At 38.2% G+C, this 27,466-nt stretch overlaps 4 protein-coding genes across 5 annotated transcripts; 3 read left to right on the plus strand and 1 right to left on the minus strand.

The window, feature by feature from the left end:
• Positions 1–3,309: 3,309 nt before the first annotated feature.
• On the plus strand, positions 3,310–9,869 carry LOC125177528 (acylpyruvase FAHD1, mitochondrial-like). 2 transcript variants are annotated; one of them, XM_018157621.2, is made up of 5 exons: positions 3,310–3,741; positions 6,788–6,887; positions 7,217–7,369; positions 8,341–8,460; positions 9,059–9,869. In XM_018157621.2, the coding sequence occupies exons 1-5, from the start codon at positions 3,638–3,640 to the stop codon at positions 9,272–9,274; spliced, it is 693 nt and encodes a 230-aa protein (XP_018013110.1). In that variant the 5' UTR covers positions 3,310–3,637; the 3' UTR covers positions 9,275–9,869. The 2 variants fall into 2 exon arrangements, with proteins under 2 accessions (XP_018013110.1, XP_047740839.1); XM_047884883.1 differs by lacking the exon at positions 3,310–3,741 and adding an exon at positions 5,753–5,888.
• Positions 9,792–12,105, plus strand: LOC108670165. Its single transcript, XM_018157622.2, has one exon. It carries the CDS (start codon positions 10,648–10,650, stop codon positions 11,578–11,580), a length of 933 nt encoding a protein of 310 aa, XP_018013111.2. The 5' UTR covers positions 9,792–10,647; the 3' UTR covers positions 11,581–12,105.
• A 496-nt stretch (positions 12,106–12,601) lies between these two features.
• On the plus strand, positions 12,602–14,711 carry LOC108670167 (39S ribosomal protein L41, mitochondrial). Its single transcript, XM_018157624.2, has 3 exons — positions 12,602–13,129; positions 13,484–13,731; positions 14,464–14,711. The coding sequence occupies exons 1-3, from the start codon at positions 12,973–12,975 to the stop codon at positions 14,683–14,685; spliced, it is 627 nt and encodes a 208-aa protein (XP_018013113.1). The 5' UTR covers positions 12,602–12,972; the 3' UTR covers positions 14,686–14,711.
• Positions 14,712–16,860: 2,149 nt separating this feature from the next.
• LOC108670169 (BRO1 domain-containing protein BROX) lies at positions 16,861–26,211 on the minus strand. Its single transcript, XM_018157626.2, has 9 exons — positions 25,627–26,211; positions 23,100–23,300; positions 22,878–22,973; positions 22,050–22,228; positions 21,313–21,488; positions 21,049–21,130; positions 20,279–20,429; positions 18,480–18,651; positions 16,861–17,775 (listed from the first exon to the last, which is right to left on the minus strand). The coding sequence occupies exons 1-9, from the start codon at positions 25,725–25,727 to the stop codon at positions 17,671–17,673; spliced, it is 1,263 nt and encodes a 420-aa protein (XP_018013115.1). The 5' UTR covers positions 25,728–26,211; the 3' UTR covers positions 16,861–17,670.
• Positions 26,212–27,466: the final 1,255 nt, after the last annotated feature.

Below are 27,466 nucleotides of genomic sequence, written 5' to 3' on the forward strand. Positions count from 1 at the left end.
CGAGTCTGGGAGCTCTAGTATTTTTGTTGCCATTTCAGCCAAACAGGCTGGGAGAGATGATTTTCTTCTGATTGTTTCTTGGTGGACGTTGGTGGAAGAACGTAAAATGACTTAGATTATTGAATTAAACCGCATTTTGTCAACTCTGCATTCGAAGTCACTTCATAATAATTCATTGAATCCATTCATTAGTATCGTCAGCTTATTCTTTTATCGTTAATGCTGAGGGAAAGTTGACAGTTGCCTTTTGGATGCCGCAAGGTTGAAGGTTTAATTGTACCGTCAATGGCAATAACTTCAAAACTGCACTTAAGTCGCCGGCCTTCAATAAAAAAGATCTATTTTAATAACGAACCTGGGCGTATTTCTGGCGCAATTAAAGGCAATAATACCCAATTAAAGCAGCATCGTAGTTATGCGGTTATTGAACTCTATAAATCATAGTGCTGACTAATATTTAGTATTATGCAGTTTTTAGCGGCGAAAGAAGTGCACTTGGTGCTGAATCTGCTCAGTGAAGACTCGAGTAGGCCTACCACCCTATCACGGAGCCTCGGAGGTCTGAGATTTTGCAGAAATTTCATGTCTAACCTAATTCTTATTCCAATATTTCGACTGTTAAAATATATCATAGGTATATATTAATCCGATGTCGCAACATTTTAAGGCACAACATGGATATGCCAATTGCCAACAGTCAACAGAGGCAACATGAATATAGTTAAAATTTCATTAAAATACTCATTTATGGAGGAAAAAAATGAAATTTGTTTGTGGTGACTGGTGAACAATAAAAACATTTCTACAAAATGTGGAGGACTCAGGACTGTCCCTTATTAGGACCCTGCCCTTCCCTTTTTACCCCATTTGATGGTATTTATTGGCAACTTTCAACTCTAAATTTAAATATTGCACCTATCCTATGTCCTAGATAGCCTACTGATGAAATATTAGTGTGCTTGTATTAAAATGCTAGCCTGTAATTGTGTAAACTAATTTCTTACCTTTATATTATTCATTTAATATTTTCAGGTATGTATATCTTATTTTGTAAATTGATTGTTATTTTGCTTGTGCATAATTAATGACAACCTTTACATAAAATCAATTTAACTCATCATTGTTGATCAGGAATATTATAGGTTGATCTGAGGCTCTGAGCCTTTCTGAGGATGACTCTACAGCATTTCAGAACATTCCAAAACACTAGGCCCTATGTGCGGTGCCTATACTATAAACCTAAACGCCATTGTTTGCACTTGCTCAGTTAGTCGTTGGAAGCAGTCTCATAAACACATCTCCAAGATTTTCTAAATTCAATTATGGTGAAGACTTCTGGATAGGAGAAAGTCAGTTGCATTTGCCGTGGTAGCACGTGTGTGCAGTGTGAATTGCGATCTCTAAACATCTAAAGTAACCGGTAAATTTGTGACTCAAATTTTCTTAGTTTCTTATAAGTATTCAAAACCTTAATTATTTGATTTGTTTACTCATTAACTTTAACCTGACTGGCTTTCTCTCTCAGAGGTTTGCTGGTCTGCCTTGTTATTTTTATTTTTTCTTTATTTTATTTTTATTTTGTTTATTTATTTTTTCTTTTCTTGCTCTTCTACTTTATTTAGTTTTTGTCTTGTTATTTTTTTTGTTTGTTTGTTTGTTTTCTAACTTCTGTTGTGTCTGTTCCACATGAATGATCTTAGTTGCCTTACGGGGTCTGGTTTTGGCCCACCTGTGGTGCTTGGAGCAGCAGGGGCTTGTGTTGGGGTCCTCACGGAAGCATCTTCTGATGGCTTGGTGGTGGAGGAGTCAATGTCAGACTGTGAGAGCCTTGTTGAAGCAATTCTCGTCTCCTGTAGAGTCTACGGCTGTTAAGCTTGGGCGAAAACGCAGAGAGAGAGAGACAAATGGCTCAAGCCGCCTCAAGCGAGAGCATTGGTGGTACTAAGGCTAAGAGCCCAACAACGCAGAGCAATAGAGTATCAATAGAAAGTGTCCCTAACCCCATTAATTTGAAGAATGTGAAGCTGCCAACTAATGCCACTCTGCAAAGCTTAGGTAGTTTACTGACCATCCTGATAAAACCACAGGGTCCAAATACTGTATCCTTTCTAAAATATCCAATTGGCTTGGCGGAGCCTCGGAGGGAATTAAAAACTCACTGTTTGGAGCAGTGAGGGACTTGACTGTATGTCCTAATGACCTAACCCCCACCGCCAGTTGATTGCTGTGCAGTCTCCTACCTTCACTGATCAAAACATTGCCAATTATCTTGATGTCTCTATGATCGGAAAGTGGGCTGTTCGTTGCAACCAGCCAGGTTCTGATGTGCAGGTGTGCGGGGTCATTGGGCCAATTGATCCCAATGTTGACATGAAAGATATGGTGGAACTTGCAAGTGCTGGAGATGTTGTCATTCTGTCTCTTATACACATCTAGATGTGTATAAGAGACAGGCCACAGGCTGTACCGCAGACACCAACATCCACCACCTTCACCAAGAAACCAAACTCATACCCCTAACACAACACCTCAAACTTCACGCCTCACAACTCAGACAGAAAGCACAATACCCAACCCACCCACTACATACCCTCACCCTTCAGCCCACAACACAGGTTTCACCACCAACATAGATACTCCGCCTGCACAAGCTACACAGGACACAATCAAACAAAATCTCAAAACAATCCACACTACAATTACAGAAAACTATCTTGCAACCCTCCCTCACAATAAAATTTTAAACATGCCCGCACCACAGATTCACCCGTCTGAAATCAACCTACCTAGACCTGGAAAGGAACCTTGCCCAACTTCGCACAAATAAATCACCGCTACTTCTCTCATATCTAAATAAAATAGACCCTGCCACACACCCTTCTCCACTTTGCCCACTCTGTCTGTCCAACACGCACGACACCATTCATCTTTTCTCCTGCCCTGAAATGCCCACATCCTTGTCGGTGAGTGACCTTTGGTCGGACCCCGTAAACGCTGCAGGGCTGCTGGCCCGCTGGGGCGACCGACTTGGCTGGCCCCAGAACTGGGTCTAGGCCCCGCCTCGCGCCATGAAGCGAGGCGGGGAGGGCCAACAACAACAAGCATTTGGAGTTTGCCAGGAAGCACATTGATGCTTCTCAAGCAGAGCTCAATAATACCTATATTGTGGTCAGACAATACAAAGCTTTAACTTTTTGGTGTGAATGACAACCGCTTTGTATGGATGAAATCTGGTGAAGCTCTACTGGAAAAGAACACTCTACCTACTGTGAAGCATGCTGGTGGGTCCATCGTGTTGTGGGGATGCTTTGCTGCTGCAGCCTGCAGGTACTGGGAATGTTTCTGTGATAGAGGGCATCATGAATTCTGAAGGATATCAACACATTTTAACTGATAATGTTAAGTAATTGGCAAGAAAACTGCATCTTGGACAGGCATTTGTGTCTTTCAACAGGATAACAACCCTAAGCGCACAAGCAAATCAATACAGAAATATTTTGCTACCCAGAAATTGAGAGTGGTGGAAATGCCTCCCCAAAGCCCAGATTTAAATCCAATTGAACATTTATAGAGGGAACTCAAGAGGCGTGTTCATAAAAGAAGACCCAGCAACATCAAAGAATTGAAGACTTTTGCCATGGAAGAGTGGCGCAAGATTCCTACTAAAACATGCCAACACTTCGTAGAAACATACAAGAAGCGTCTGTCTGCTATCATTGCTGCCAAGGGAGGTCACACAAAGTACGTATTCAGTTAGAGTTGCCAACAATTTATATGCTTTTTTTTCAAAATGTTGCCATTACTTTTGCTTATGGTGTTTTTCTAATAAATCTAAATACAACAAAGATCTAACGTTTTACTATCCGTTATGCACAGTAATTAGATGTTCTTTGATCAATTTAACTGAATATAAATACAGAAATTGCAATAAATGCTTCGCTTTATATTATTTCTCAAATTATATATTTTTAAGCATGTTGCCAATAAAAATGCGTGTAACTGTATATCATTCTTAATTCTGTTACTTTCTACATCTCTTTTCTCTTTCTACATCTTTACATCTCTTTCTACATCTCCACCTTACTATAATTCATTAATTTTATATAACTTTATGTTTCAAGTGTTTGAAGACATACCGTATGGGTTATGTGGTTCTTGTCTTACTTGTCTGCTTTCACTTGCATTTTTATGTCAAACCCACTTCCAATGTTTATTTTGTGCTTTTATTAATTATAATTGTTGCGTCACTAGTTTCTCGCAAATTAAGTTACTAGACTAAATTATTGGCCACTAATTTCCCAAATGTTTATTCATTATTTGGTTATAGCAGAATCACCTCAAGTATCTCTACATTTTGATAGACTATATTTTGCAGCCATGAAACACAATCTAAGCCTCTTGGTTATTTTTTTGCATCATGAATCAATTTTTCTATTCACAAAGAGTTATGAGCTGCTCATTTGGTACACTCATTTACCGAGAAATACATTTTATTGCTTGGCAAATCAGAAACAACCTTACAACCATTTACATATATCTGAGAAGGGGCCAAACCAATTGTGGTTATGGATAATTTCACTTGCACCTGTATCCCCTTTTTTTGCATCCTACTTAATGGGTAAAAATGGCACTTTTTAATACTACATTTGTTTGATGTTCCAGTCCTACCAATCTGGAATATTGGGCCAAAAAAATCTAGAGTAATTCCTAAATTTGCAGGTGAAAATGATTGATCATTTAATGTGTGATTTTTGAAAATTGCAGGTAAAAATTGTTTTTTATTTTCACTGTAAAAATTGTGAAAAGGCAATATAACCAGGTGAAATTAGCCAGCTTTATAATCATTTTTGTCCAATTCAAGACTGGCTTCAGCCCAATTTAAGACTGGCTTCAGCCCAATTTCCACTTTGGACATTGAAAGTTGGCATTGTGCTCCACATTGAATGACTCCTCATGGTCCAGGAAGTGAGCAAATGTCAATGATTTTTGGTGATGCATCAGCAGCAAAATTTACTTCTTCTGAAGATCTTGCTGACACGTTTACTTTTAAAATATTAATTTTTAAACTGGCAAATCTTCTGGCTAATGCAGACTGATTGGCACTGACATAAGTACATTACAATAGTTACAAGTGATGTCTACAAGCAATCAAAACAAAGGGGAGATACTTAGTTGCGGCATTCTAGGCAATGACAGCTAAAGGCTGCTGGGGATGCTTTAGATTTTAGAATAATGCTGGCAACATTTTGTGCTTACAAACCATACTTGGCGATGGCCAATGCATTAACTGCAGTCTTCACCCTGGAATCTGAAATGTTATATAGATTTTTTCTTTCTGATATTCAAGGAATTTCTGGATTTTTTAATTTTGTGTGCAGAAAATATGATGACTTTTTAATACAATCCACATGTCTTCAACATGTAAACCTTTCCAAAATTCTGTGTATAAAAGTCCATAATTGCAGTTAATTTATTATCATACTAATTCACTATGACTAAAATATGTGATACGTATTGTTCAAAATTAAAATTATTTTTCACAAAAGCTAACAATCTACTTTCTTAAAAATATTACTATGCAATATCATTATATTAATGATATCCCTCATTAAGGAATTGTTTCTTCATGATTTGAAAAATTAAGAAAAAAGCACAAATTTTTTTTTACTGGGGCATAATTGCTTTGCAAATTCTCTTAGAATTGCAGAATGTCTTACTGTTATGGCAGTGTTCAAATTAACTAGGTAATGACTCACAAACATCTATTGTTTTTCAGTATTATTTAAATTTTTAGTTATTCATATTTAGTTTTCAGACATGACGGGTTTCAATCTTCGTCATTTTGCTCAACATGGCAAGAAGGTTGTTGCAGTTGGCAGAAATTATCGGTATGTGGTCTCGTCTAAAGCAGCTTCTTACTATTGCTGCAAATATAAAGTTTGCATGTAGCTAACTAACTTGTTTTTCACCTTATTGTTAGTTGGGAGATATTAGATCTAAGAACATTTTGAAAATAATTGTTATACATTCAAGTTGTATCATTTGCCTCAAGTTTTTAGGATTCCATTAAATACATTTCTTAGTTTGTTACTGTATGTTGTATTTGAATGAACATTTTAAAATTATTCTACTTGTGGCTAGATTTTCAAAATATTTTATTTAATTTTATTTTTCATTTATCACCATCTTTTTACAACACTTCTCTTTAACTTCACTTCTTGTTGTTGGTATGTCTGTCTGTCTGTCTGCTACAAATCTTTTAATCAATATTTAACACACTTCTACCTGTCCGATTTAACACACTCTACCTGTCTGATCAATCTGAAATTTGGCACACTTGCATAAAGTTGGATACAATGCATGAATCAAGTGACAGAATAAATAATTTTTAAAATAATTTTTTTTTTCAATATTACAAAAATTAAAAATAATTTTGTCAGCTACAAATCTTATTATCGATATTTGACAAACTTCTACCTGTCCAATCGATCTGAAATTTTTCACACTTGCGTGCATAAAGTTGGAGACAATGCATGAATCAGTTGACAGAATAAATATATTTGAAAATTTACAAAATTTGATATCTTAAAAAAAAAAAATTTTTGAAAAATAATTTTTTTTAATATTTGAAAATAAAATTAGAGATTTATTGTACATTTTTATCATCCAAGACACTGGATTCTTCAGAAGTGTTGTCTTTAAAAAGTAATTTTTAAATGCATATTATTTATTAACTACTGACTTTTCTTTTCATCCTGGCCAAAATCTTGTTATTTTTACATTTCAGTGATCATTGTGCCGAGCTAAACAATGCTGTGCCCACAACACCCATGCTGTTCATGAAACCCTCCAGTGCTTACCTCACTGAAAGCTCTGGACCAATTCTGGTGATGTACAATTGTGCCTCAAACCTATTTCCAACATGTTTCCTTTGAGAAATTGATTGCCTTTAGAACATCCTTCAATTATGATGAAACTTCCTTCTTCCGGAATAAATTTTTTGTAGTTGGATTAATATGGTTCTTCCATTCAGTTTTGTGTTGACTCAATTTGACTTCCCTTTTAGTAATTTTTTATACTGATATTCATTTATATGTGCCTGACATTGATATCAATTTGTGTAAAAATATTTATTTAAATGGCATAATGACACTTATTGTGTATCAGCTTAAAAATGAATTTTCTATACTGTGAAATAACTATGTATTGTAAACAGATACCAAGAGGCTGCACAGACTTGCATCACGAGGTTGAACTTGGTGTTGTGATTGCCTCGGAGTGCCGTGACGTGTCAGTGGACACAGCAATGTCCCACGTGGGTGGTTATGCACTCGCACTAGACATGACTGCCAGGGACTTTCAGGAGAAGGTATTTGTATAGCAGCTCTAATAGAACTAATGCAATTTCTATACTTCAAACAAAATAGTTTATTTGTATATATATAACCACTGACGTAAAGCTTATTTGAGGCAGGCGTGCTCAGTCAAGTTGCAAGTGTTACGCTATTAAATGTTAAGTAGCATTTTGATGATGGATGTCAGTTGACTGAGATGGTGCTGAAATGACTGTTCACATTAAAATTGAGTTCAGTAAAAATTATTCCTGTCATGAGCAACAGTGTGGCTACCTAATAACTGAGATTTTTCATTGACTATTCTTTTTTGCCAAGCAAATAAAACAAACCTGCCTCAAACACATTCTTAAGAAAATGTTGTTTGCATTTTTCTCATTATTACAATCTCTTGCATATTTTTACATACAGTAAGTTGGAATAATAACCAACTGTTGATAAATTACACAAATTAATAAATGGTTAGTTTTGTCAACCTGTCCATATATATACCTGATCATAATCTACCTTAAAAATATGTCATATCTGGGATTGAGTCCATCATGTTCTAATTTGGATTGGCGATTCTCACTTTCTGTAGTGAATTACAGAGCTCATCCTTCCACCACCAACTCATGGATTGATTCACCTAGTTTCAATGATGTATTACAATAATTGAAATTGAATTAAAATAATTTCAAAGCCTGATGTGTACTTTAATAAAAAATGAGGTTAATACTTGTGCATTATGTTCATGTGTACTTCAAATAACTTCATTTGTCATTACAATTATTTTGAAAGTCTAGATATATTATGTAATGCTCTGGTGCTAAGGTTTAATTAAATTTAGGGGTCACCCTTGTTGAGCAGAAAAATGAAGCGAGTTTGATGAAATCTGCTCGATGCAGTTTCAGAAGTTGGTAAAAATTTGTTGTATTTAATTGTTACTAAGACTTGGTCAACAAAATTTTAAATTTTCTTTAATTTTGTGTAATTTGTTCATTCACAGTGCAAAAGCAAAGGACAGCCCTGGGAAATAGCAAAAGGTTTTGATACTTCACTGCCAGTGTCACGGTTTATAACTAAAGAAGAACTTCCTGAGCCTCATAACGTTGTGCTCTGGTGTAAGGTCAGTCGTATAATATTTGATGTTGGGTGTTGGTGATATTCTTCTTCTCTTGTTTTGTTAATAACCTGTCGCTCTCTCAAGTTTAATTTAATTTGGATGAAGTTTGATTGTATCCAATACATTTGTTTTATCATCATTACCCGGTACTGCAAATCGTTTGAGAGGAACAGGCTGCTTCCGACTTCCTTAGTAAACATTTCAGAGAAGTTTGGTATGAATAAATAAATAAATAAATAAATCTTTCAAGAAATAAATAAATTAATAAATAAATCTTTCAAATAAAATTTTTTTACTTATGTATACTTGTACAAGTTTTTTACTTGTTTAGCCTTCTAATGTTTGAGAAACGCTCAATGTTTTAATGTTTGAGAAACACAACCATTTTTTTAAATAAACCAGTTAGAATTGGTTCATATCATTCGAACACTTGTGGAAGATGTCTAGTTTCTAATGCAATGAAATGTACCTATTTTCAGGTGTTATTCAATTACAAAAATGTTATACAAGCACATTTTGAAAATCGTAGAAGAAAACATAGGCTATTTTATATTATTTACAAGTGTTGTAATTCTATTGATACGATGAGTGTGATTAACAGGTCAATGGTGAAGACAGGCAGAGAGGGAACACCCGCGAGATGGTGTTCAACATACCGACGCTGCTGTCGTACATCTCTGGCATCTTCACGTTGCAGCCTGGAGACCTTGTGCTCACCGGCACCCCAGCGGGCGTGGGACCTGTCAAGGCTGGAGACCTGATCTCCTGTGGCATTGCAGACTTGCTGCAGTGTCAGTTCGCCGTCGCCCAGCGATGATCCTGCTGCCTGTAGTATGGTCGTCAGAGAGTTCAGCTCACATCTTGAGATGAAAAATTCGGTCATGGACTTGCTCAATATAACTACTACGGTATACCTTAGGATTTTCTGGATACTGCTTCGGAGGTTCTATCATTCATAGTCATAGTAATGACTTGGTTATTCATATATCAAAGATCTCTCAATACCTGTGAAATTTCTGTGCTTGGTTGCGCTCCTGATGATGTGTAAAAAAAGAGCCCTAATTCCCTGGAAACTTCACTATAGTTAACACTTGAGTGAAGATAATTTCTGTATAAGGAGTTGTTCTGTTTGTATAGCTGTTACTAGAGATTGTTCTTAATTGCATTGCTTTGGATAGATAAGGTGGATAAAATATTATTTAGATACTAAAGCAATCAAGTCTTCCAATGATTGTCACTATGAAATTTTATGCAATTATTTTTGTAGCAGTCTATTTTCTAAGCATTTTACATATATGTATAGATTTATAATGCGATGAAAATTTTAAGTGTATATTATACGTATATACATATAGATAGATATTGTTCAGTTTATTCAATATTTAAAGACAACAACTAAACGGTAAAATGACTATTCTGCTCACTTACAATCACAACCCCAGGGAGTTGCGCTGAGGAGTTGTCTACTCGTTGGTGCTGTGTGGGGACCTCACAATCCCCGGGCTTCCCTAGTGAAATTGATAGGCTGTGCCACTCTTGTGTGCTGAGTGGCAGAGATACAATGTTACTGCACCATACGCTGTGCCACTCTGAGTGACGAGTGGCAGAGATACAATGTTACTGCACCATACGCTGTGCCGCTCTGAGTGACGAGTGGCAGAGATACAATGTTACTGCGCCGTGAGCTGTGCCACTCTCGAAGGCGGGTAGCATATCGTTAATATTGTTAGTACGTTTGAGAAAAATACTGCAAAATAATTCGTATATAATAATTCCCCCATCGTATGTAGCAGTCCCTGACTGCAGGCACGCCGTCTCAGTATTTGAGCGCCCCTAGCCGCGGCAGACAAGTCGTAAGAAGAATTTTCGGCGTCTTGCGCTGTCACTGTAGAGTCTCGTTTTTCCTTCTAATGCTCATCTTGATTGATGTTAGTTCAACTTACCATTCATTCTTCTTACCTGAATTCTTTAAGCGGTAAATTTCATTTATTACTGAATTATACACACTGAACTGGAATTAGTTTATCAGTTGTTTTATGATGGAGTGACATTCGTTTCCAAGTCATGCCATGATTGAGTCCTGATGTGGGTATCATTGGAATTTAAACTAACAGTAAGCGATCTAATGCTTTAACTCGCGTTGCAGGGCTCACAGTCTAGAACTTGGCTCTCTGGCATCTAGGAGCAGTAATGAGTGCTGACGATGTGTTGTGCATTGGGTGTAAATTTGACTACCTTAAGACCATAGGTAAGTTTTACGGAGATAATGAAGCAAGTGTTGAATTTTTACGCTCCCACGGAGTCTTGCCTTTAGGTGTTAAGTGCAAGAAATGCCATCGTCCTTGTTCGTTCAGAAGTGACACGCGCTCGTGGCGCTGCAGAAGGCAGTTCCTTGACCACCTAGATGGACGCAAGAAGTGTTGTAATTACGAAGTGTCTGACTGCGCCGGCACTCTTCTGGAAAAGAGTAAAATCCAGCCCTGGAAATGCCTGCTTTTTGTTAACCATTGGCTGAGCAGAAATTGGGACCATGAATGCATTAATGAATGCCTGCAATTTTCTCGCTCAACTTCAGTGTTTTGGCGAAGTTATTGCTCTGACGTTTTGGAGGATTGGTTTCACAGGCAAAATCCGATTGGTGGCGTGGGCGTGGTTGTTGAAATTGGCATGACCAGCATCCAACAAACGTGGCTATTGGGTGGCATTGAGAGGGCTTCTAAAAAGTCCTTCGTTGTTTCTCTTCGCAACCAAGAAGTCAACGAAGATCTCTTGGTTCCACTAATCAAAAAACATGTTCTGCCAGGTTCGGTAATTTGTACTGAATATATCATGGAGTATGCATCTCTGAGTAGTCATGAATATGTGCTTGCAACAACGAACGCGTCTAGTATTGACTCCAAGTGTTGCACGCTAACAGTCGAAAGCATGTGGTGTGACGTCAAAAAATCATTAATGCGATCTGGTATGAGGGAGAAATACCTTGAGCAATATCTTGCGAAATATCTCTTCGTGTGTCATCATGAAAATTCCAAGCAAGTTCTTCATCATTTTTTCACTGAAGTTGGACAAATCTACCCTCCTAAAGCCAACCATGCCAACGTAAACATGTCCATTTCGTATTGATGTGAGAAAATCCTACTCTTCGCACATGTGCTGCAACGCAGAATTGAACGTGTCTTCTGGGTGCGATCTAAGAAGTTCTAATTGCCGACTCATGTGTTGATAGGTTTTTGCAGTGTTTGTTTATTAATTATTATTAACTAATTGTTCTTGATTGAGGGATGTTCAAGTAAGTGTTGCGTATGTGAGCAATTTGGGGAAATGTTTTCGTTTTGGACAAAATCGTATTGCTTTGTTTGTAAGAAAACCGTGTTGAAAGAAGTTGATTTTGATATTAATGGCTCAGTGTTAGTCATTCAGATTTTTCATAATGCAAAAAAATAGATACTCGTTTTTAATTATTTATTCAGTTTGTATGCTCGTTTTTGAGTTAATAACATTTCTTTAAACGTAAAAGTGCGTGTTACTTTATTATCTGATGATATTCTCTTGTTACATGAATCGATGTATATGAAATATTGGTAAACATTGCCTTTAGCTGCTGTTGCTCTTGTGGTGATCGTTAAGTTAATAAACTTGTTTTGTTGATGTATTCATTCACTAATCAATCGCAGGGAAAATGTCTCTATTTGGAAGGCGTTTCATTAATTTCCTATCACTATAATCAATTTTAGAGGAAATATCCAATTATAAAAATATTAACATTCAAGCTCCATACTTTGATGTTGGAACCTCCGATGTAAAGCTTCAACGTGATGTAAGTTTTTTTTCAATTTGCCAGTGCGATCGCTCGCTTGTTTGCAGGTTTTCTTAAACGTTATCTTACAAAAATCATTAGCATGCGCCTTCTGACATGGAGACAGAAGGGTCTGGCGATCCCTCGTTCCCGATGCCAAAAATAATTGTGCCATTTCTTTTTGTAAAATATTAGGATATTTTTTACTTTATATTCAATTTTTTACCATGAATTGTGAAAATAACAAGCAAAAAGTCGGGGTTTCCACGATAAATTTTGATTTACAAAGTCGATAAATTCGTAGTCTTTCATTCACCATGAATTATGAAAAGAAGCAAAAAGTCGGGTTTTCCACTATAAATTTTTATTTACAAAGTCGATAACTTCGTAATCTTTCAAAGAGTTAATTCAAGTTAATGTTTCCCTTGCTTGACTTCCATGCTCTTTTATTCATTGCTTTGCTCTGTTATAATTACATAAATCATGATGCTTGTGAAAATCCAGTCATATAAGGTATTCATCTTTTAACACGCGCAGTTATTATGTTGGCGTCTAGATGTTAGAAAAAGCCAAAAGGAATCTTACAATAATCCTTATGCCTGACAGATGATACTACGTCATAGTTGTTCTTCTGAGAATATTTGTGTCTATAATACTCGAGACTAGGTTGTATATTTTGTATATTTGTGTCCATAAGACAAGGTTGTAAGAGGCGAAAGATGTTTTGCGGGCAAGCGGCGCGACGCTTCTCGACTTCAGCGAGCGCCCGCGCTAGAAGATGCTTCAAGAAGTTCAACTTGTACGAGAAGCGCGCCACGCCCGAGCTGCAGCAGAACTTGAAGGAGGGCAAATATCCTGAGTTCGAGAAACGATTCAGTGAGTCTTGTTCATCGTTTATACACGGAGTGCAGTGGAGCTGAAGGAGGGTTCTTGAAACTTTTAAAGTGTTACTGCCGATTTACTCCAATAGCGTTATAACGAGGATATTTATTGACAAATGATACAAAAAATTTCATCAAAATAGGATGTAGATGCTGGTGGTATATGTCCTTTAAAGTGAAAATGAGAGTTTCACACTAAAATTTTGCTATCTTTGTCTGATGTATTGATTCAGATGGTAGTCATAAGCTAATTTTTTTTAATGTTCAAGCTATTATTTCTGAAGCAATTCCAGGTAGTATGTATTCCCATTTGTTATGGTGTTCTAAGTATAATAACTTCATGCTGCAGGTCGCGGTGTCCGGGAGCCATTCCTGCCTGTAGGAGGCCAGGAGTTCGTGCCTAATGAAAAGCCTGCAAAAGAGAGATACGAGTTCGAGCCTTTCCCTGCCCACTGGGACGTTTCTCCTAACATATCCCGCAATCAAGTCCTCGTCAGGAAGACCATGTGGCACCCCAGGGATGTCGAGCCTTACGAAAAAGAGTTCATCCCTGAAATGATTCCCGACTTGATCGTGCCAGATCTTGAAGGATTCAAGGCAAGTTGATGTGCGTGCGTGTCGAGTCGTGCTCCGTTTGACTTAATAATAATAGTAATAATAGCGGTTTCAGCGTTTATTAGGCCGTAGGCCTGTCACCGATTCTCAACATCGCAGTACATTCACAGCATTTTGAAGTCTTGAACTCGCAACTCACTGCTACAATTCTGCTGCGCTGAACCGCCCGGCCTCCTTGCCGATTCTAACCAGAAACTGGCGTACAGAGCTGGGATCGAACCCACGCCTCTCTAGTACGTCAATCTTGGTACTCTGAACTTTAACCACTGGGCCACCCTTAGTCTGAGAAAACTTCAGTCGATTCAATTCAAAGCCATGACTAGATGATAATTAGTAATGATTTCTATTGATATGATTTTCTAAGTGTTTCAAAAACAGGACTATAAGAATCTGTCCATATTTTGAATGTCAATGCTCCATGATGATTGACTGCGCCGCGTCCTGTAGTAGTTCTGGTAATATTTACTATCCGCTGGCGTCATTTTCCTTGTAAAATGTTCGTACCGTAGTGAGAAATAAAATGCTCATGTTATTGAATAGTGAATAGGATAGAATCATCTCTAATTTAGAACTAATCTCTAAGCAAAAGTGAATCAAAGTGTCTGCTCCTGATAGCCGCGCAATGATATTTCGTTAAAATACATTTCAATTCTAAAGGTTATTGGAAATGCGGCTTGATTTTATAGAGAATAATCAATTCATTTTTGGTTGCAGCTGAAGCCATACGTCTCGTACCGCGTGCCTGATATCGAGCAGCCGGAGTTCACGGCACAGGATTTGTTCCACGCAGTTTACACGGAGAAAATCGTGCAAGATTTCAAGGAAGGCAATCTAAATGAAGACGGTTCATCTAAAGAACCTTCGCCTGCTGAGCAGCTCACTCGAGACGAGGCCAAAATTAAAGTCCAGCAAACCGGCTCAGATTATGTTTGGTGACCTATGTAAGATATTGTACATTGTCAGCATTGTTTTATTCCCTTAGAGGATTCACCTGTACGAGGAATAGCAGCGTGATGGCTTTAAAGCAATTTTCGTCTGTCATCCCCATTCTAGGGCCATTATTAGAAGTTATGAACTCGATTTATTTTGCACTTCTTTTCGTTTCTCTTTGACCGATGGTTAAAATTTTCCCCTAAAATTGGCTTTAGTATCACCAGCAAGCAACCATTGTCGGATGGACACATTGTGCACATTTTGGCCCCGAACTATTAGAAACCTGGAACGCGAAACAAATGGTTGAAGAATTGTAATCAATTCCATGCCTACCTTCGACATGATGTTTCGAGGTGCAAGATAAATTATGGAAGTTTTCTCTGTGCTTCTTTGATATCTCAATAGTAAAAGTTGCTTGTGCATCTGTCACAGCCGTGTCGTGAATGCTTAGTGCGGCAAAACATCAATCGCAATTCAGAAGATTTTCTTCATTTAATTAAGCTGTAAAATAAAATAGCATGATATTATGTTGTATGATTTATTAGGTAAGTTAATCACTGTTCTAGCGCGTAAATACTCGAAAAGAAAGAAGAACCGTCTGTCGGTCTCTCATGTTGTTGTTGTAATTGCCCATCCTGGTAGTGGCGACTTGGTAAGGGAGGGGGTGATAGGTCAGTTTTTCCGGGCACTCGGTGCCACTGGTAGTTCTTCGACCATCACTGGCTCGCTGACCCGCCAGAACCATTTTATTGCATTACACAACACCCTGGACAAGCCAGGTACTCATTTATCAACCAGAGTTGGATGAATGGCTGAGTTGAACATGAGCTGAGCTTCCCGGTAGAACTTGTCCTCAGTGGGACTCGAACCCGGGAGCTGGGTGCGAGAGACTGAGTCTCTCACCACTGCACCACCACAGCTCGGTCTCTCATCACCAACTCCGCATCCGGGTAACTCCAAGGAAATAAAATTCTGCCTAGTGCACTCGTCAAGAAGTGTTTGGTGCCGGTGCACGTTTGGAGTGAAATGTTACGAGCATAAAAACATGGATGCCTAGCAATAATGCAGTCGGCGCGAGGAATAATATTATGTGGTACAACACGTACACAAATTCTTTTGAGAAGCATAGCTTCTCGGTCGGGAAGCTAAAACTTATGAAATCAAATCCCAAATAAAATGATACTCATGCAGCAACAGCGGGCTATTTGACTGATATTTTGGAGATGTCACTACACTTTTATTCCAACTCAAGATAAGCCTTATCGCCAGAAGACATTTCCTACCGGTTAAGAGAGCAACCAAGTTACAGCGGTAGGCAGTACAAAAAAGCGTGAATGTGACGAATAATCATATTTTTTTTATAGTTGGGGTTAAGACTTGTGGCGACAAATGCGCCCACCAGCCTGTTCTCTGTCAGAAGAATAATCATATTGTCACTCCTTAGAAGCGAGAAAAATATGACTCAAGTCACAGAGCGGTGAAATAGCTTAAGTAGATCTCTGGTAATGGTTGTGACATCATCGTAAGGAATAAGTAAGTAAAATACTATCTATAAAATTCTTTGAGAAATGAGATATAGTTCATCTGTACGTCTCGGGCGCTAATTCTAGCGCGTGAGTTGGTACATTACACAAATTGCACGCTTACTCTTTTAAAGGCCAGGTAGCTAGTTCCTTTAGATTGTAATGACTTGGGTAAGTTATGCGGTAAACTACTGTAAATTTTTTTTATTTATAAGTATAATTAATTATACTTGCAGCTATATTACACAGCAGCTTGGCGCTGCGAAAGAAAGATTGCATGTGACCATAGAGTTTAGTGAGGTTCATAACATATTTAAAGACATAACTCACACAGGCACGCCCAAACATAATCACAAACTGAACTATCAACAGCCATGTGAAGAATATAAGAATACAGCAGTCGTTTATGCTAATAAAACCAGATTAGACAACAAATACCTCACTTCTGAGCTTTACAAAAATGATGAAATGTGCTATAGATAACAATTAAAACTTTGATTACTTCGTAACAACAAATATCATACAAACGAACTTTCAAGGCTATTAACAGAAGCAACATAATCATGAAAATTGGTTGCGTAATTATACCAAGGGCAATAGGTGGAAATTGGCGTTTAAATGAAAATACATTGATTGCAATCTCTGAATGTAATAATATTCAAAAATCAGCATGCAATAATGAAGATAAGAACGCTAACATGCAATGATAGGGAAAAGTGAATAAAAGATTACTCTAAATTACCCTATCAAAAAATGATTCGTTAGTCTTAGAAAATCAAATTTATACTTTTTGCACTTTGTATTTCTCTAATTTGCTCATAAATGTAAGGAATTCTTTGGTCTGTACTGCAATCAAAACGTAGATAATAATCTATAGTGTCTTATCTAGAATAAATAAAACAGAGCTTCGAGGACCCAACTACAAAATTAATGCAAGGGAATTATTTTACACTAAAAGCTACATAAATTATGAAATTATACAACAATATGTTATTAATACAAAATAATTATGACGATGTATGGAATATCGCACTAACTGCGACTTTTACGATTGAAAACAGGGGCGAAGAAAATGAATAAAATGGTAGATAACTTCCCGTCTAAGGAAAAAAAATTCTTTAGAAGATTTAACATAGTAGAGATGTTACGTGCACAAAAAATCACGCTAAGGACAACAACAGTATTATTATTATTATTATTTTTATGAAATAAATCCATCAGTAAGATATGGAGAGTGAAAATACAATCTGAGTTGAGGTGCAGTTTTCAAGCAGTAAAATAGCAACAAGACGTGGATGATCCCGTGGGTGTGAGGCTCCTCATGTAGGACAAAGGGCGCGCTGTGGCGCCTACAAACGGCGCGCTGTGGCGCCTACAAAGGGCGCGCTGTGGCGCCTACATGAGGGCGCGCTGTGGCGCCTACAAAGGGCGCGCTGTGGCGCCTACAAAGGGCGCGCTGTGGCGCCTACATGAGGGAACAGCCGCTGTCACTCTTGTGGTCCGCGTCCTTCTGGTGCACAGCGGCCTCCTGCACGGGGGCCAGGTCGCCCTCCACCTTCTGCGCCGCTTTCTGCGCATCAAATAAATAGGTTCTGTGCCCGGCAAATTTATCATACATTACAACCTAAATTTTTTCAAATAAAATATTAGATGTGTGCTAATCATTTGATGAGATAAACTTATTAAAGATGAAAATTCGATTATGTAACACACGTTGACTATAAAAGACAATTTAACTTTAACTTTAGAATTAACAGACAATTTAATACTCTTCGGTAAATCGGATATCAAAAGTTCGAGAACAGATTATAGTGGCAGTTCGAATTTTTGCTAGGATTCTTTTTCATTCTCCTGCATGTCAATTTCTGCAGCGTTCAGGGCGCCATATCAGGGCATACTTTTTTATGTTGAGTGTATCTCTGTTGCGTTGAGAAGGCAATTTGTTTGATTACCTCTGGAAAAATAGAAAGTAAATTCATCTTTCCCTGGAAGATTATGAAGGAAATATTGCATTTTTCTGTTTAATTTCAGCACAGAAATACTTTAAATACAAAATATAACGATGAAATTTTGGTTTAGTATGGTAGCCTCAGTAACCGAGTTGAGCAATTATTGCTACTGTATCCCAGAGCCAATTGAAGGCAGCTCCCGCTAGCAGGCCCTTAGGCACGAGTATCATCGAGAACGGTTAATGTATTCTTAAATTAAAAGATTAATATAATAAATAAAGGCCTTATTGAGTGCCTGAAAACAAGGAGCTGCGTGCCCACTAACCGAGTTGACGGCAGGATCGCTGGCCATGTTTTTGGTGAGGTCGAAGGCGGCGTAGGTGGCGGCGCACCAGAGGGGCGCGGCTGGAGGCAGGCAGTACTCCTCAGGGCTCGCCAGGCCGTAGGTGGCACGCAGCTCTAGCTCAGGGGCGTCGTACGGCACCTTCTGATGGTAGCTGCAGAGCGACCATTACAATAGAACTGCTGCACGAGCATGAATGGGCGTTCATCTTTCACTTGGGAAGATGTCGCATCTTATTTACGAGAAATTAAGGCTTCAAAATGGGAAATCAGACTATCGATTGTATGATGAAAGATCAATTTAATTGTTATGAATAGAAAATTCCAAGAAAATGTTCTTTCATGTTGTTAATCTACAAGTGAATTAGGTTGCAAGACATAACATCAACCAAGACTTACGGGCGTTTAGAAAAGCTACAATGGGATAGACCAGAAATTCAGATTAAATGATGTAAAGTAAGATTTATAAATTTCATGGTCTAAAATCTATACTATCGAACCCTTACCATTCCGAACTACCTACCTATAAATATACTTGGATATTTGATGCCTTGAAGACTCGTACACTAATGTTCCCTTCTTCTATCATATAAGAATTTCAACAATAACAACCACTTACTACGTGCTGTTCACCAGTTCATTTCATTACCCTTTAATTAAACACTGAGACGAAACAGAGAAAAGATTTCCATAGGATGGATAGCTGCTCACATCATGCCGTACAGTCACTATCCTTAAAGTAAACACTGTGACGTAGCACAGAACATTTCTCTACAATAAAGAACTGCTCACATCATGCCGTATAGTCACTACCTTTAAACTTGACACTGAGACGTAGCACAGAACATATTTCTCTACGATAAAGAACTGTTCACATCATGCCGTACAGTCACTATCCTTAAAGTAAACACTGACGTAGCACAGAATATTTCTCTACAATAAAGAACTGCTCACATCATGCCCTACAGACACTACCCTTAAAGTAAACACTGTGACGTAGCACAGAACATTTCTCTACAAAAAAAAAACTGCTCACATCATGCCGTATAGCTGTCTCTTTACACATCTATGAGATATAGTTCATCTGTACGTCTCGGGCGCTAATTCTAGCGCGTGAGTTGGTACATTACACAAATTGCACGCTTACTCTTTTAAAGGCCAGGTAGCTAGTTCCTTTAGATTGTAATGACTTGGGTAAGTTATGCGGTAAACTACTGTAAATTTTTTTTATTTATAAGTATAATTAATTATACTTGCAGCTATATTACACAGCAGCTTGGCGCTGCGAAAGAAAGATTGCATGTGACCATAGAGTTTAGTGAGGTTCATAACATATTTAAAGACATAACTCACACAGGCACGCCCAAACATAATCACAAACTGAACTATCAACAGCCATGTGAAGAATATAAGAATACAGCAGTCGTTTATGCTAATAAAACCAGATTAGACAACAAATACCTCACTTCTGAGCTTTACAAAAATGATGAAATGTGCTATAGATAACAATTAAAANGCTTGCGCCTCTGCAATTTGTTGCTCGGCCTCGTGTGAGTCCTGCAACTGTCGTTCAGTTTCCTTAATTTTAACCTTTAGATGTTCCAGCCTCTGCCTCTCTATATTCCCGGAGGCAGCCGTTATCTGGTTGTTCAAGCTCGCTCGTTTTCTCATAAATTTAACTACCAGGATAACTGCTCACATCATGCCGTACAGTCACCACCCATAAAGTAAACAATGTCACGTAGCTAAGAGAATATTTCTCCACATTGGATAAATGCTCACATCATGCCGTTCTCCCTCTCGCATTTCTCCAGGGTGCGGTTGATGATGGGGGCGATCCTCCTGAAGAACTGGTGGCGGTCGGGCTTGGCCTTGGTGCCGGGGCCCTTGGTGGTCGAGTACTCCTTGCACAGCGCCGCCGCCCCCTCGTACGCTGCGCAGGGATGTAACTTCAAACAGGGACTCGATTTACTGACACATTTATTTCACGTATTCATTAATGAGAACAGCATCGTTGAAAAATAATCATTTTTTATTTCAACTTCGATTCAGTTATTAAACTTATTATGAGCATCTCGTTTTAAATAATAATTTTCATACTTCATTTTTTTCTTAAAACTGCCTTGCTGCATCCAAAACACAGCCTAGTTGTAGTAGAAGACGGATAGCTTTCCGCCTGCGGAAATCGTTCCCCTTACACAAAATAGAATGTCCGAGGCGGATTTCAATCAGCAATTACGTCTATGATATAATGTAAATACAAAAAGCTTTAAAGTTATTCGGCAAAGTCATTTAGGATGGAGTGCGCGAGAGGTCTTACGTGTAATTCGACAAATTCTCCTACACTTACTGTGTGAAAAGGCCTCAACTAAGTCAAATAACCCACCATCTTTATGAAGAATTTATTAAATAATGCAAAGGAGATTTTTAGGTGACAAATAGTAGATAGGTAGGCAATGAGTTGAAGCTGTTCCATTCTTTGATGGTGGTTTCACTAACAAATAATAGCATCACATTAGTAATTCCGGAGGAGATCAAGAACGGATACGCACACTTCTTAGCCTCCTGCAGCGCTCTGATGGCTTCCCCGCATTTGTCTTGATTCAGGAGATTCTCTCCAGAGTAGTTGTAAGCCTGGACAAACAAACATGACTCATAACATGAATGTTATTTTATCCTGTCCGATGCTCAGTAATACTTTTAAAAATGTACACGAATATTGTATTAATTGAGCTCATTAACATCAGAGAAGTGTCAAAATTTACCCTTAACATTTAGAAATTTGCTCCACCATAATGGAGCAAATGAGTACACACGTAAGCAAGATAAAAGGCAGCCTTGAGCCTGAGATAGTTCATCCAATGGCCAAATATCTTGTGATCCAGTGAGGCGAGAGAGTCTGCGGCGGTGGTGAACATCTTTGAAGTCTCGTGGCAGAGCGCCGAGATGAGGCCAGCGTTGTGCTTGAGTTCCACAGCGCGGGCGATGGTCACTGTAATCATATATACGGAGCGCATTGCACGTGTGGAATGGCGTGACCGAATTGCCACATGAACGTTACACAGGTCATAAAATGTCCACGTTTTATGCAATCTATGGTCAGAATAATACGATATTAACAAATATGAACATTAGAATCAAGATTAGAATACCATAAAATCTCAATCTTAATGCACACAGCTGCACAGTTTTTAATATGTCACGAGCTCATATTAGCGTATCATTGAAGATTGGAGTGGTAAATTTTAAACCTTGGAACCTCGGGATATGACCGTACTTAAAAGCGTCAGGTGCCCATTTCATCATAAAACCATGCAGCTCTATCTTCTTGACAAAATTGAAATGGTAAAAAAGAGCTTTCAACATCAGTTAAATTACCAATTTAGGATATATATAACTTACTTACGAAACCTTACATCAGCCAACTTTTCCCTTGCTATAAATGATCACCTGAAGGGAGATGATGAAAATTGTATTTTTTAACTCTGCAATGCAATAGTTTCAGGACAGGAAACAAGCAACGAGAAGAGCGTGCTACGATGTAAGGACGTACCCTCCTGCGCCTCTGCGGTGGCTTGGTTCAAGTATGCAGTGTGGACTCTGGGGTCGCCATCGGAGCCGGCGAGTGGCTGCTGCAGTAGGTGAGGCAGCCACTCGTTCTGCGCGTGCTGCAGTAGGCCTGCTCCCCGACGCAAGCTTCGGTGCACCTCCTTTGCCTCATCACTGCTCACGCTGAAATTCCATGAGGTGTTATTGTTGTTGTGCATAACAGAAACGTGGCTAGAAAATTAGAGGAATCGTTAACTACAGCAAAGTAGGATGGCCGGCAGACTGGTAGGATTTGGCAATGATAGTCACATAGGAAGAAGAGATAGAGAGTTGAGGTATTAAAGATTAACAGCGGTCTCACTTTTATGGAGGTAAATGTTAATTGTCATCAAAGTTATTTTCCTTAATACCATTAAAATTACATTATTTTAGAGATTAAACACATTATTTTATTTTTTTGGTCACTGATAACATATTTGACACTGTCTAAGATAAAATTAGTTGTACTTGAGTCCCCTAACAAAGTTTTGCTTTGATCCCATAGAAATTTTAGACAATAAGCAAATCATTGCGCCCTTACTATGATAAGAAACCAGAAAATTCACAGCCAAATGCCTAAATTATCTCTATAATCACAGAAGCAAAATTGGCTACTAATGAAGCCAATTCATACATTATTCAACCAATGAAGAATATTTCTACAGAGGTTGGACCTAACTGACACACATATTTAATTACCACCAATAAAGATTATTTTCAAACCAAATGAGCAATAAAAATTTAACTACCAGGTAATAAAATAATGTTCATATAAAAAATCAAATGAACTCACTCATCCTGTGCTGCAACTTTAGCCGCATGTTTAAAGTACCAGAAAGCAGCATTTTGTAGTACAGATACCAGCTCAAATATGGCATCAAATTGGCTCCTGAAAATATAATAAATGGATTTGAGTAATTCAAAAATGAAAATAATCCTAAATGTATAAACAGTGTTTACTATACCTAAAAGCACAAAATTATATATTTTTAGATATGTACTTGACAGAACTTACTCTGGTGTGTTGCCCAAAACTGAGTGTGTCCATTTGAACCTGAGAGAGTGCCTCAGCTTGGACCAGTCTGTGGAATCAGGAGCATAGATGAGCCCTCGCAGCAGTGCCAAATATAAGGTGAGTGCAGGCTCCACCACGCTGATCTCATGATTGGCATCTGGCAGTAACTCCAGCACCCGCTTACGAGACTGCTTCAGATCACTGAAAAAGTTATGAAAAAAGATGATAACAAATTAATTGAAAAACTAATGAAAAATGAAAAGCCAAACTGATCAGAGTTTATCAATTTTGCAGCCATTAAAAATATAATTCTAAGCCATAAATTTGGGTTTTATCTCAAGAATTCATTTTTAAAGCTATGGAAGCCAACATTTGAACTTTGGTGGTGATTTAAATAAATCTCCATCTGTACCATAAAATACCAATGAAAACCGTCTTCTTTAGTTTACTGGGAATTTAGAATATTAAGACACATTTTTAAAAAATTTTAAAAGAAACCTTGTAGCTTAATTCCAAACTGAAAAATCAGGCAGAAGCCAACTATGAATAAAAAATGGCCAAGCTAATCAACAATTGCACCCATAGCTATTGCCCTTGCACACTTTTGGAAAATCACCCACCCATGAAATGATCATTTTCTAATCTGAAACCTAAGTGGAAAATTGGGCAGAAGTCACCTGTAAATTAAATAAAAACACCAGTCAATCTGGCCAATTTCACCTGTGTCAGTGTCACTAGTTTCTATGGCCAGTCTTTAATTTATTTATTAAGAAAAGGATGACCTATCTCCACCCACTATTTTTAAAACCAACTTTGAAATTATTATTTTACCACTAATTTAAGATAACATGTGCCCAATATTTTAAATTAGATCTAAAATATCAGACAGAATATTCCTAAAATTGCAGAGAAAACATGACTTTATGGGCAATTTCTAAGAATTGCAGACATAAATGTGCCTGAGTGAAAATTGAAAAATATCCACAACACTAGCTAGGGTAAATGCGGTATATTCCGACATCGTGGGTAATTCCGTCACCTCTCTAGTTTTTCCTTTATATTAAGCTTAGTTTTAGTTCCATGCGTTCGTTGATGGTTGAAATGGTGACGTCATACATTTGCGCGTCGAACTAATGCCAAAACACTAGGTCTTGGCCATCTAGCGGGAAAATATTGAGATCCAAAGAGAGACAATGCACGCTACCCAGTGAGATCATCGAAAAATGTGTCAAATTTGACAGTTGACCTTGCTCTACCAAATAGTGAATAACTGTTTTTATAGGAAGAATATTATGGTTTGAGACTTTTAAATACATCTGTGAATATATTAGGAATCCTTCAAGTATACTCGTATTTGCTGATTTCAAGTGGTAAATAAATTAATAGATGATTAAGTTGAGAAATGGATTTAGACACATGAAAACTAATTCCGTCACAACTTGAATTGGAAACACACAGATTGTTCCAAGCTATGTACAAAAATTAAAATTTGCTTAGTTAAAAGCTTAATAGTTGTTAATTAAAGGCGTAATTAAGTAGTGTTCAATATTCATTAGTGTTCTAATTCAAAGCCGTGTTGTATTCCAATACAGCTCACACCATAGTGGCAAACCAAAGCTTCTTTAGAATCAGTTCATTTTTAATTTCCTAATTCAATCAAGATTTAAACCAATTTCTTAAGTATGATAAAGCTTGTATCCATGATACTTTACTGGTCTACTTATAGGACTCAAAAATGAACTTCAGGGAGAGTCTAAAGAACTCTCTGCTTTGCCACTATGGCTCACACAGCAAACGGAATTCGTACACATGGATGACGGCATTACGTATCAGTAGAATTTGAAGCGCGTACAGAATACGCCTTACCACGTGCCGAATATTGCCACACACAGTGTCAGAATATAGGGATTTGGTAGGTTTGCATTCTAAAGGCTTTTAAATAAATATGGCAATATTTTGTGACGTTTCATTGTAGCTGGCGCGTAGTACGGTGTTTTGCAAGTCGCATAAAGCAAACAGAACTCAAGTAATGCATACAGTTATTTTTTTATAGTAGTTTTTCATTTCTCGATGCATCCTTAATGTGTTGGAATATACCGCATTTACCCTAGTTCCTGTAAAAGGTAAATATGTTTCACACCTACCTAATTTTTGAGAGCATAGACACAACATTTGATTTTAGTAGCAACAGTAACTTTTCAAAATATAGACTTGCCAAAGCACAATAAACATTTCCATTACTTATTGTTAAAATTTTCCAATTTCAATTTTTCCAATTTACAGTATAGGCCCAAAAATTTCACCTAAACCTCCAGCTCCAATTTTCTAACTAAATATGAAATTCAAGTTTAACTTTACATTTGTTATTTGTACCTGCAAGTTTTTAAAACCACTTTTTAAATTAGTTCTTTAACTGACAATTTAGTTTTTCATGTGATTTAACTTGCAAAAAATATGACTTATATACCATCTCTGGGGGATTATCTCCCACTCCAAGATTGAAATAGCCTCAAATAGGTAGGCTTACCTGCATATTTTGAGAGCCTGGCTATCAGAAGCTACCATTTTCATGTCAAATTTCACTTCACCAGTGGCTTTCAAAGGATTTCGATGGAACCAATGAGACATTTTTTGAAGATTGATCCGTAGTCTCCGATAAATTTAGTCAAAAATAATCAAATTTTTATTATGCTGGCTCAGCTGAAGTCCAGAGATAACACCTTGCTTTCCTTGAGTCAGCTGTCAAACCGGACCAAAGTGTAAACAATCCGGGTAATGCTTTCTTATATTTATTGGCATTGTTAGTGTTCCAAGAACATTTAATTCCACCATCGAGGCGAGAGAATCGGTTCAACCTTGGTTGAATTAATACATTATATCAACCATGGGTCCAACTTTCCAGCATTAGTAGAAACCAGTTTAACCATGGCTGAACTATATACCCACGAGAAGTTCCGATTTCAGTTCAGCTTTCTTGTTAAGTCACTGAGATTAAGAAACTAACAAACAGGTCATTCCCCGGCAAACCTCAAAACCCCCCAAATATGGCGCCGAGGCCGAACCAGCCAAGGTGGGTAAAATGGGGGCGCAGTCGTAGGCCACAAATTTTATTATTAAATAAGCTCTGGAGCAGATCCTCACCATGCCCAGCCTCACCATGCATTAAATTCACTCAGCCACAGATCTAGAAGCCGCAGACAACGCTTGAATTCCGTAATTCAGACAAGCGACACACTACCGAAAGATAATAGCGCCGTAGGTCTTCAGCCAATGCTTAAGCATGCTAGCTCATAAGCAGGCAGTTCCACATCCGGCTGTACCTACTTCGGCCTAACCTCTTCTGACCTAACCTATTCACGCTGTCCCGGCTCAAAACCTTCTTGCAACCAATGACTGGCTCAACCAGCGCACTTGGACCGCCTTTCTAACTTCCTGCAGCCAATTAGGTTAGGTTGGCTCAGGTTTGTTTGGGTGAAGAAAGGTTGCAACTTGTGTAGGTTGGGCCTGAAGAGGTTTGGCCAGATGTAGCGTAGTATGGCGGCTATGGCCATGCTTATCTTTAGTAAGCTTGTTTTGTGGCTGTGGACATCCAGCGCTATGGCTTTGAACACTTGACTTTATAGGCTGTTATGCCCTCTAGCGTTCTTACCTACGGAATGAAATATGAACTAAGTGTGAAGTTTGGCAAAGCTGGTCTCCGGCATGCACCCGGCAAAATAAAAGCGAGCCGAGTCATGGCTTCCACTGCTTGCTGTGGGGCTCGGCTCGAGTTTAGTTGCAATGTAGACGGCCAAGCTAGCAGGGCGTGTGCAGTAATGGTGGACTCCAAGCCCTGACTTCCTAACCATATTTATTGAAGAGTACCGCAATTTGTCGTGCGTGTGGAAGGTCCATAGCGCAGAATATTCGAGCACATTACAAAGAGATAAAGCATGGGAATACTCATTCAAATTACGCGAGAAAAAGTTCCCAAATGCAGACTTTTAACTTTGCTAAGAAAATAAATAATCATTTAATAATTTTGATAGTCGTTTTGATTATAATTATCGTTGCGTATGAAATTTAACAAAAATTCACATTGACTAAATCCTTGTCGATTCACTAGCCATTCTTCTGACCACGCATAGATCTTTTCTTCCGTTGCTTAGAGCTCATTCAACATGACGGTATGGCCACGATGTCAGCAGCTGCAACACAGCTCGACGTGCTCATCTTCACGACTGAGCGTTGCGTAGGTTGCGAACTTGCGAGGCTGCGAGCAGTAGTACGAGTACGAAGGTGTATGATGAAATATCGCCGAATCAGATTCGCTAGTCAGAATCAGCTAGCCGGTTATAGAGTGGAATTTGTGGCACACGGTTGCGCTA

Source organism: Hyalella azteca, unplaced genomic scaffold (assembly GCF_000764305.2).
Source record: "Hyalella azteca isolate HAZT.00-mixed unplaced genomic scaffold, Hazt_2.0.2 contig16399, whole genome shotgun sequence".
Taxonomy (NCBI): Eukaryota; Metazoa; Arthropoda; class Malacostraca; order Amphipoda; family Hyalellidae; genus Hyalella; species Hyalella azteca.

Excerpts from the sequence above, each read along its gene's own strand:
- LOC108670165 (XM_018157622.2), top strand. The coding sequence starts at position 10,648 with ATGAGTGCTGACGATGTGTTGTGCATTGGGTGTAAATTTGACTACCTT.
- LOC125177528 (XM_018157621.2), top strand. The coding sequence starts at position 3,638 with ATGGAAGAGTGGCGCAAGATTCCTACTAAAACATGCCAACACTTCGTA. Across the intron at positions 3,742-6,787 it reads GCCAAGGGAGGTCACACAAA|TGATCATTGTGCCGAGCTAA; the intron begins GTACGTATTCAG and ends TTTACATTTCAG. Across the intron at positions 7,370-8,340 it reads CCAGGGACTTTCAGGAGAAG|TGCAAAAGCAAAGGACAGCC; the intron begins GTATTTGTATAG and ends GTTCATTCACAG.
- LOC108670169 (XM_018157626.2), bottom strand. The coding sequence starts at position 25,727 with ATGTCTCATTGGTTCCATCGAAATCCTTTGAAAGCCACTGGTGAAGTG. Across the intron at positions 22,229-22,877 it reads AAAGTTGCAGCACAGGATGA|CGTGAGCAGTGATGAGGCAA; the intron begins GTGAGTTCATTT and ends ATGGAATTTCAG. Across the intron at positions 21,489-22,049 it reads CACCGCAGAGGCGCAGGAGG|TGACCATCGCCCGCGCTGTG; the intron begins GTACGTCCTTAC and ends ATATGATTACAG.
- LOC108670167 (XM_018157624.2), top strand. The coding sequence starts at position 12,973 with ATGTTTTGCGGGCAAGCGGCGCGACGCTTCTCGACTTCAGCGAGCGCC. Across the intron at positions 13,130-13,483 it reads TGAGTTCGAGAAACGATTCA|GTCGCGGTGTCCGGGAGCCA; the intron begins GTGAGTCTTGTT and ends TTCATGCTGCAG. Across the intron at positions 13,732-14,463 it reads CAGATCTTGAAGGATTCAAG|CTGAAGCCATACGTCTCGTA; the intron begins GCAAGTTGATGT and ends TTTTGGTTGCAG.